The 10,547-nt window shown below is 35.0% G+C and overlaps 1 protein-coding gene across 1 annotated transcript; it reads left to right on the top strand.

Annotated features, from left to right (window-relative positions):
* The first annotated feature begins 2,388 nt into the window (after window positions 1–2,388).
* LOC132560278 (uncharacterized) lies at window positions 2,389–9,983 on the top strand. Its single transcript, XM_060224940.1, has 4 exons — window positions 2,389–2,468; window positions 4,996–5,327; window positions 6,074–6,226; window positions 7,745–9,983. Exons 2-4 carry the CDS (start codon window positions 5,184–5,186, stop codon window positions 7,871–7,873), a joined length of 426 nt encoding a protein of 141 aa, XP_060080923.1. The 5' UTR covers window positions 2,389–2,468; window positions 4,996–5,183; the 3' UTR covers window positions 7,874–9,983.
* Window positions 9,984–10,547: the final 564 nt, after the last annotated feature.

The raw sequence follows: 10,547 nt of genomic DNA, 5'->3' as shown, positions 1-10,547 counted from the left end.
TTGTACTCTGGATCCACCATTTGAGACCTTAAACTTTAAGCATAGGTATTTCACTCTTGTAATCCTTAAAGCAAGTTCAGGGAATTTATATGAGAATTGAAAAAATGTTATCGAACTCCATGCCACATACCTCACTGGAAAAAATACCATGAACCATTTGCCAAGATTTTTAGGTGTCATTATGAATAGAAGAGAAATAAATAAGAATGGATCTAACAATGACAGATGCTACACCAGACATCATTTTTTATATCTAATGCAAACAATCTTTAATCTTTTCATTTATTTCATTTATTAGCAAATTCTTCATCATGACCAGGTTGACAATCTACTAAAAACCTACCAAGACTCCTGCATAACTTAGTTTATATATATAAATAAAAATGTAAATAAAAAAGACTGTGTACACTAGGATTTTTTGTATGTGGTTCGGTATTAAAAAGCTATGGGATGTAAAATATATATATCTATATAAGATAAAGCAAATATTTCTATCACAGCTGAGCGTCGAACGCGAACTTACATATAGAGACCTTTTGCTTAACAAAATTCATAAAGAAAAGAAAATCTAGATGGTTGATAATTTGTCAGTAGTTTGTTAGTTTGAGTAGCATTTTGGTAACTTTACAGTATGGTGATTGTTTTGTAAGAGATTTTCACGATTTACAAAAGCAAGCGTCAAACATTTAAAGTCTCGTACATCCGGTTTTAAATACGAAACTGTCGCTAGTCAAAAGATGCTGTAGTTATGTCATCACACCACATGTGGATTGCAATAGCGTATGTAGGTCTTAACGTTTAGTCTCGCAGGCCATGTCGATATATCACGATGAAATAGAGATAGAAGATTTCGAATACGACGAAGACAATGAAACCTACTACTATCCATGTCCATGTGGAGATCGATTCGAAATAACCAAGGTACTTATGGCGTCTAATTTTTACTTCACTTTGCAATTTAGCTCCTCCTGTGGTCACCTGTTTTGACGGATGTTTTAAGTGGTATTACATCATGTATATTACCTTTCTATCTGTCAGAACTGTCCATTATTCGTGCAGTAGAAGATGTCATCTCATTTATGATATTAAGTCGGCAAACCTTGCACTCAAACTTACTACTTACATACTGCGTGGAATAAGATCCCATCAGATATCATCTCATCCTGTCTTACCACTGAATCCTTCAAAACTTCTCTCCGCTCACTGTACCCTTAAATTGAAATATCTATATACATATATTCTTTCTTTTTCTTTAAGGTAAATCTCCTTCTCTCTCATGACATTATCTTCAACTTGTTGAAGTTGGTCATTATCATTTAGAAGTAGAAGTAGAAGTACTAAAATTGCAGACTCCAGCAATAGAGGCTTATCTATTATTTAACTACTAACGGTCGGAATACACATAAATATATAGATATGCTTAATATCGATGTGCTGTTCATTTGTAGGAAGACCTAGAAAACGGTGAAGAAGTCGCTACATGTCCCAGTTGTTCACTGATGCTCAAAGTGATTTATGATGTGGTAAGACCCACTCACAGTCTCATGATATGCAAAAATATTTATAACCAAAATAATATTCATGTACATTTCATAAAAGCATTAGAGTCAGTAACAGTAGTTGCAAAGATCAATGTCACAGCCTATGATTCGGACATGCTAAATTGAACATCAATAAATTTTTACTTGAATATTTTTATCAGCACTTATTTAATACCTTTGCTTAAGAATAATTGTTTTGATCTAGGTTACCGACTGTAAATTTAACATTGTGTCAGTATTCACAAGCAGAGGTCAAATGTCATTAGTCTTCCAGTATTAAAGGTCAAAACTTAAATCTGAGCAACTGAAGGTTCTTTAATGACATAGCATGAAATTTCATTTCATTTCAAGGTTTTAAGTAACCATTATAGTGCTGGCCTCAGTTTTACAAATATTCCTGATCTGAAGTTTATCAATTTAGAAACTTCTAGTTGTTTATGTAGCAAGGATTTGATGCCAGTTTGATGGATTAACAGGAGCAGTTTAAGTTGATGGTACTTCCTGTAAAATATAAAGTTTCTTTCATGAATCTGGGACTATGTTGCGAAATTATGGAAATTGCATATAAAACATATGTTCTGATATATTGCATTTACCTCAGATTTACATATTAACTTGAATAATGATCAAATAAATTCAACAGGAGGACTTCATGGCAGGAGAGGAGGTGGTAGCAGTCCCTAAAGTAGAGCTTGAGAAGGTGTAGGTCCCTTGTATAATCTGTAGACCTCAGAGACTGGTAAGTAATGGTGAGAGAGGAGGTGGTAGCAGTCCCTACTTTAGAGCTTGAGAAGGTGTAGGTCCCTTGTATAGTCTGTAGACCTCAGAGACTGGTAAGTAATGGTGAGAGAGGAGGTGGTAGCAGTCCCTACTTTAGAGCTTGAGAAGGTGTAGGTCCCTTGTATAATCTGTAGACCTCAGAGACTGGTAAGTAATGGTGAGAGAGGAGGTGGTAGCAGTCCCTAAAGTAGAGCTTGAGAAGGTGTAGGTCCCTTGTATAATCTGTAGACCTCAGAGTAAGTAATGGTGAGAGAGGAGGTGGTAGCAGTCCCTAAAATATAACTGGAGAAGGTGTAGGTCCCTTGGTAAAGCTAAATCATAGGTCATAATTAAAAACAGAGCAAAATTGTAATCCATATTTTTTTGTTTAGCTTTATGGAATTCTAGTATTTGAAAAGAAAATACCTTAAAAATGTCCACTCAAAATCTTAGTTTACCTTCAATAAGCAATATCCTGGTTTTAAGTGCATTTTACTGGGTTTTTTTATGATATTTTTAATTTTTTTTTAATGAAGGGCCTAAATCATAATAACATCCAAATTGAATCACTTTTTAGATCATCTAACCTGAAGTGTCAAGATGGCCTATGGTCATTGTGCCTTGTTCTTCGTCTGCCTTGCGTAAACTTTCTCTTTAAAACCCTACTCCTCTTTCATACCTTGGGTGAAGGTTATCATTTGTTCAATTCAGAATTTTTGATATAGCCCCTATGTGTTGAGGGATGGGGCCCGAAAGGGGAAAGTGCTGAAATTAGCTTTAAAACTCTATTCTTTCTTTTTGCCTGGTCAGGTTTCAACAAGCATGGGCCTGATTTGTCAGTTAGGGTAGGCAATTCTGTCTTAAATTCAGAGATTTGATTCGTCCCTTAGGATATCTTGGTATTAGAGTCCTAAAACGGGAAATTAAACAATATTTTGCTTCAAAACTCCACTTCTTCTTAATGCCTGGATATATTTCAACCAAAATTTGTCTGAAACATCATCATATGTCACTTATTATTTCTGAAATTCAGAAAGTTGATTCAACTCTGAGGGACCTGCGAGTGGGGCCAAAATGAGAAAGTTTGTCAATATTTTGTCTCAAAATGCTACTCTTTCGTAATGCTTGAATGGATTTGAACCATATTTATTCTGAAACATCATAGATAGTAGAGAATCATTTCTTAAATTCCGAAAAATGATTGGACCCTAGGGACTAAGAGCAAGGTTCCAAAAGGAGAAGTTCGTCAATATTTTGATTCAAAATGCCATTCCTTCTTATTAACCAAATTTGATGTGCAACATCATTGAGCTTGGGGAATTATTTCTTGAATTCAAAATTTGATTTGAACCCTAGGATCTCAGAGGCAGAGTCTCAAAAGAGGAAATTAGACAATATTTTGCTTCAAAACGCTACTCCTATTTAATGCCTGAATAGATTTCAACCAAATTTTGTCTGAAACATTATCATATGTGACTTATCATTTCTGAAATTCAGAGAGTTGATTCAACCGCAAGGGACCTGTGGGTGGGGCCCAAAATGGGAAAGTTAGTCAATATTTTGCTCTTAATGTTCAAATGGATTTGAATTAAATTTATTCTGAAACATCATGGAGAGTGGAGAATCATTTCTTAAAATCAGAAAGTTGATTGGAGACTAGGGACTTAGGGGTGGGGCTCCAAAAGGGGAAGAAAGAAGTAAGAATTAAATTGACATTAAATTTTACTGAACAGATGATGTGATCTGAAAGATAAAACAGGCCATTACTCCAATGTTCATATTGTTAGGTCACCTGAGACAAAGTCTCATGGTGACCTATTGTAATCACCTTTGTCTGGTGTTGTGCATCTGTAAACATTTAACATTTTCAACTTCTTCTCAAAAACCCTGAACCAATTTCAATGAAATTTTGCTGAAACATTTCCTGGCTTAAGATGAACCAAAACAGGGAATTATATGGTCACCCACCCCAATAGGGATCTGAGGGGCAGGGCCAAAATGACTCAAATTTAAAAAAAAAATTCTTCTCAACACTCTGATCTGGTAGAGTCAAATCCTCTTAGTAGATGGAAGTGTCTTAAGATGCTTTACCAAAACTGTGAATTTCATGGCCCGATGGTCTCACATTTCCCTGTCGTAAGGAGGTACAGTTTAATATAGCTTATATAGCCAAAAATAGATTTTAAAGCATAATTTGTTTAATTTTCTTTGGAAATATTTCAAACTTGGTTAGAATTATAAGCAAAGGATGATGGCTTGATGGTATGCCCATATTGATCCTGGCTGATCCCCAGGTGCTAATGGGCAGGGCCAAAAGAGGTCAAATTGACCTAGATTTAAAAGATCTTCTCAACACCCACATAAGGTAGAATCAAATGCTCTTCATGGATGAGAGTGTCATAAAGGTACTTAACCAAAATGGGTTGTCTCACATTTCTCTCTGGGGAATTACTACAATCTTTAGAGCGTTTAATTTCCAATGGTTTACAGGTATTGACACTGGCTTTCTATCATCGATGTCACTGTTTCTTTTTCATAACAATTTAAAGCTACTTACCCTTTAACCTTTATTTTCAATATTGCTTATCTCAGGTGACTGTCAGAGCAGCCAGTTTCCCGGAAAATTTGTGTGCTTTAAGACTTGATGGAATGCTTAGCTCTAGATACATAGTAGGTTTCTTTTATTTATTTTCAGATTCCAAGACATTCCTAGTGAGATGGTGCTAACAGATGTGGTAGACTTACACTAATAGATGGACTGACAGGTGTTGTGGACTCTGAGCACTGTTCCAGATCTCACTAGACTACTATTTTACCTTGGTTTTTACCTGGTATACCTGTATACTTTGGATCCTACTGTGTTTTTATATATTTATTATTGTTATGGAAATGGATACAGATCACTCGACACAAGAAGATTCCCAAAGTGTAACTATGGACACTGGCCATATTGATTTCGGAGGGAGCGGTGGATTCTCTGTGGATTTCAGGAAAGATAACCCTGGAAAAGAGCTGTTAAAGGCAAAGGTTGATATTTGATTAAATCTTTATTCTAAAATAATAGTTATGGAACATGTTTTTAATCATTTGTTTGGATATTTTTTTTGATCTCCTCCCCAATATTCATGAATGCTGATACTAGCCTAAAGATGGAGACCAGGCAGGTTATCAACATCGGAGAAATTTATTACAATGACATGCTAAAATGTGTCATCGAAATGTTTAGTGGAGAGTATGATAATGATGTTTTTGTGACGTATTCTTATTCACTTTTCTCCACGTCAGGTGAGTTTGTCAGAAATATCTGAATCCATGGCGATAACCTTTACTGTAGTTGAATTTCGATATTGCGATGTTTACATCACTTTTATCACATATTATTTTAGAATGGGGATAGTATGTTTGTTTTTATGCATATACTGGAGATGAGGCAATGAATTTTGTCGTTTTAACTCTCAGCTTCATCTCCTGTTAAAAATGAAATTCATTATTCATTATTACAAATGTTCTATTCCCTAATTTTTTGCCTGAAAATTGCAATGATGATTTGCATGTTTGGTGGAGATATATGGGAAATTAGTTCTAAATAGAAAAAGATGTTTCTGTTAATTCATTCTCTCTTGAAGATTTTCTTTCATTGTCTATGTTTAGATAGATATTGTTTTAACTATGTGGGGCGGGGAGGGAGGGAATTTAGTACCATGCATTGCTGTTTCCTTTTACATTCATGTAGAATTTGGTAACTTATTTCCTTACAAACATCTCTGTTTCAGCATGGGAGAGTAGAGAATGCAATGTTACCATCCATGTCACCTGGCAAAGTAGATGGTTCCCAATCATCAGGGTCGACTGAGTGTTTTAGTGTAGGTGGAGAGTTAGGTCTGCGACCAAGTCTTCTAGATGATGTGCTCTCTGATAAAAAGATGGTGAGACATTAAAATAAAAACACATTATGTCATACCTGGTACTGATATCTAGGGTTTGCTCAAAAGATATTTTTTTTTGTTCATAAAAGATGTTGAAGGAAAATACTGTGATAATATCACCATTTTGAATGATATCTGTTTCTGACATGGGATTTTGTCCTTTCTGTAGGTTTTATTTGAATGAAAAATGAAGCATACTTTGCCACCACTAAGTTATTATAACTTTCCTTACTGAGGCAAAGGTCAGAATACAGCAAAATTTCATATAAAGTCTTGTTTAGGCCTCAATTATGACTGTTAGGTATGTCATGATGGAGCTTGAACTGCATCACACACAGAAAATGTGCTGTGTGGTGAAGTTAAGTCACTCTCAACATCATCAAAAGATCAGTTCAATAAGATACCATGTGTCTATATTGGGTAATAAGTGGAGCTGTGTTTTGTTCAGACACTAGTGTAATGTTTCCTTTATGACAATACCACTACACTGGGACATTCTGTATCATTGGCCTTATGAATTATTTTAATCTTCTTCAAAGATCAGACCTAATATATACTCTATAGTTGTTTACTTTGATTAATATTTTATGTTTGTCCTGCTTACTGCTAGTTCACTGAGATTAGATTTCATGCTACTCTGTCTTTATCAGTAAACAGGAAAGCACTTCCTCACATTGGGATCCACATTTACTGGCAAGTGTTATAGGATTTGTGAGATTTTGATTCCCTGTAGAAATATTTGCTAATGTGTACATACTTTATTAGTTTATCTGGTTCAAAGGAAAAGTTTGCTTACCTGGTATGTCTTTCCTACGGTGGTTCATTCATCTGTAATTTAATTAAGCGTAGAAAAACAGGACCAATTAGAGGAAATATGAGTGTATCTTAAACATTTTTTCTCTGCGATTTAGATATTTTACAAAAATCAGTAAGACGCATCGTCCTTGTGTGAAGAGAATTAATTTAACACAGAGAACTTGCTCTGCTTGGTCCAAAGAAGCAGGTCAATAAGGAGAAATAGAGTCGAATCCTTTCTTCTTCTCTACAGAAAAGGTGATTCTAACCCTGGAGCACCCTTGGGTAAAAAGACCATTTTGTATTAATAGAGGACTTGACACCTCCTTGGGGCAGAGAGGCTGGGTCCAAAATGAGAAAGAGGCAAATCTTAAATCCTTCTTACTCTGAGAAAAGAACTTGTAACAGATTTGTCTGGAGAAGTCTTGGGTTATTTGGGGTCGGATTTTTCAGGCCTCTTTTCGGTCAGTGGAGCAAGGATCCAATTCCAACAGGTGGGAAAATGTAGATTTGACATGACGATCTAACTGACCTACCAAAAAGGTGCAGGCGATCCTCTACAGTAGCAGGGGGTAGGGGGGTCCTATAGCCAAAGAACTAGAATCTTGGTTTTTGACTTTAAAGTTCCTTTGATGCAGCCCAAAAAAGATTGCGTAAAGAAGTTACCTTGATCTATACTGTAGCAGTATTACTTAATATGTACCTGTATTTATCAAATTGTAGGATTTGATGAGATCCCCAGAGGTTATGCACTTTCTGCAGACACAGCAAGCAAAAATTGCAGCCCAGAAGAGTCTTTCATCCCAGACTTCTGAAGAAAACAATGAAAGCAGCAGGGGAGGCAAATCCTGACACCTGTGAAATTTCTAAATGTTTTTGCATTTCATTTTATCACCAAATATTTTAATACAAATCTATTTGTTATCTCCACTGTTAGTCCTTGGATATTGCCTTTTTTAGCCTACATTGTCCAAAAGAATATTGAGCTTATGCAATATCACAGTTTGTACGACTGTCATTCCATCAGTTTTTCCTACAAAGAAGTACATTATGTTAATCATAAACAACTAGAAGGAATTTGATCAAATTTAGTCAGTAACATCCTTTGGGAAAGGGAACCTTCAGTATAAATGATGTGTCTGAGGGTTAGGGCCTAAAAGGGGGAATTTTACAAATTCTTTCAAATCCTTCTTGTGCTGTATGAGTGATCAGATTTGGTCATGTAAAAGCTCAAAATGCAGTTTTGGAATTTCCTTTCAAGCATAAATCAATTAACTGAAATTAAGACACCATCCATTTCATTCATACTTTATAACACAATGCTCTCAAAAATATGTGAGTGCACCAACCTTACTTTTTAAGCAGAAATTCTGAAAACTAATGATATTCAGCAAGTTAGTTTCAGACAGGTATGGCTGGACCCTCAGACTACACAAGCCAAATATTTCGCAGTCCGGCCTCCTTCCTGATCTGTACCTGGTGTTTTTCTTGCAGGTTTAGCCGTTTCAACTGCTTGTGTGAAAGCGCCTTAATATGTCAGAACTATGACCAGGAAGAAGTACTCAATACTTTTATATGTCATGAAATACAGAATTAAGTTGCAGTTTCATTATTCATGAACCCAAATTGTTTTTATAAAATATAGTGGTAGAAGGTTAGTATGAGATTCTGTAAAGAAGTCACTGAAACATACCACATATAGTGGGAAACTAGGACAGTTTTAGATAATTTGTTGTAAGACTAGCATATCCATTGGATTATTTTCTCATTAAATAACTAATCTGATACTTCTGTGTATGAGATATTGATATTCCAATTCATTCAGTTACCTGATAGATACACGTACATGAAATTTTACATGAATGCTGATTCATTAGCTTTGTCCAATAACATTGCTACATAAGCAGTTTATCTTGTTTATGAAGGCCAGTCATGGAGAAAAGTGGCCTTTACTGGTAGGTAGCATTTTTAGGGAGGATCAATTACTATAAATGGTATTATATTTGGAATCGAAACAAATTATCACAATTACAAACAGGTGTCCTTGAGGGCAGGTTTTACATGTTTAATTACTTACACTGACCCTACAACAAAAATGATGAATAGGTAGAAATGCTTTGTGTCATCTAGAAATAGTAATCCGCTTCACAAAGCGTATTCTGTTATTAAATGAAAGTTACTTATATTCATCCATCAACAAGTAAATTACAGAACTTCAACTAATGTTTTATAGATATATATTTAAAATCTTTTTCATATAGACATATATTACCTCCTGTTGGAAACCTACTCCTTTGTATCTATATAATATGCTGGTGACTGGTCATGTTTTAATGCTGGTTTAAATTACACTATTAATGTTCAGTGGTAGTAGGAGTGAACAAAAACCTGTTCTACTTTTTACCAGTGTTAACTTTCTTCATTGAACTGTACAATTTTAATGTTTTGTTTTTATTATATGGTAATTTAATTTGATTAAAATACAGATCTTAATTTACCATTCCAATACCTTCCGTCTTAATGAAAGGAAAATATTGGAGTGGTAAATCAAGATCTGTATTTTAATCAGATTGACGGTAATTGTGACGGTCCTACACATATTAGTAGGCCATGGAAGGCCTTTGTCAGGGCTTGTTAGATGACAAAACAAGTGTGTCTGCCTTTATTTCATAAATAAACTGGTTAACTGTCTTACTTAATGAAACTTGACATTTGCTTATCATGGATAAATCAGTTTTGTTTTGGTAAATACCAGTTTTTCTAATGAGCAGATATCCATTCACTACCAATAGGTGCCAAGGTGTCATATAATGACATTTATATAAAAGTACATTGAATGTTTTATAAACTTGTGACGAAGTTTCCAACATCCACTGGCACTTAAATATTGAATGTTTTTGATACCAGCTGCATGGTTTATAACTTTTGTTTTAAATGAATAAATTAATGCTTTGTATTTGAACTGCAATTCCTTTTGTTCCTTCATTTATACCATATTGAAGCTAGGGATGCTTCATCACAAATTCAAGTACAGGATGCTCCTGACCAAACAAAATTAAAACCAGTTCTACAGAAATTTTCTATGTGCATGGCTGCTGTCAATTTTTTTTTAATCTTTAAAATGTTGAAACAACTTCTCCCAATAAGCCTTCAAACTTAGAAACAATAAAAGCTTTGTAAGTATGCATATATCAGTTTTGTTCTATCTGCCACAATGCTGGGACAGGTTCTAAACTGTCCATAGACCTGAAGACCTCAGGTGACCGTTAATGCCCATGGGCCTTTTGTTCATAATTGTAAAGCAATCCCCAGCAAACACTCCATAAGAAGAACTGTATGAAGTTTGTGTTAGATCGGCCAAAGCAAACACCAATTTCCTCATGGGAACTGATTTTCTATTTATAGTAAGTAACCTTAACTTTTGACAATGAAAAGCAATCCCACACCAAGCACTTTCAATAAGGAAGCATTGTATGAAGTTTGAGCTTGATCGGCCCACGGAAATAAAGTACCAGTAGTCATATGA

Source organism: Ylistrum balloti, unplaced genomic scaffold, assembly GCF_031769215.1.
Source record: "Ylistrum balloti isolate Yb309-2 unplaced genomic scaffold, AGI_CSIRO_Ybal_v1 Utg371040, whole genome shotgun sequence".
NCBI classification, from domain to species: Eukaryota; Metazoa; Mollusca; class Bivalvia; order Pectinida; family Pectinidae; genus Ylistrum; species Ylistrum balloti.
This window is presented reverse-complemented; position numbering and strand designations above follow the sequence as displayed.

Coding starts and splice junctions, on each gene's coding strand:
- LOC132560278 (XM_060224940.1), top strand. CDS start 5,184: ATGGAAATGGATACAGATCACTCGACACAAGAAGATTCCCAAAGTGTA. Junction 5,328..6,073: donor AAGAGCTGTTAAAGGCAAAG/GTTGATATTTGA, acceptor TCTCTGTTTCAG/CATGGGAGAGTAGAGAATGC. Junction 6,227..7,744: donor TGCTCTCTGATAAAAAGATG/GTGAGACATTAA, acceptor ATCAAATTGTAG/GATTTGATGAGATCCCCAGA.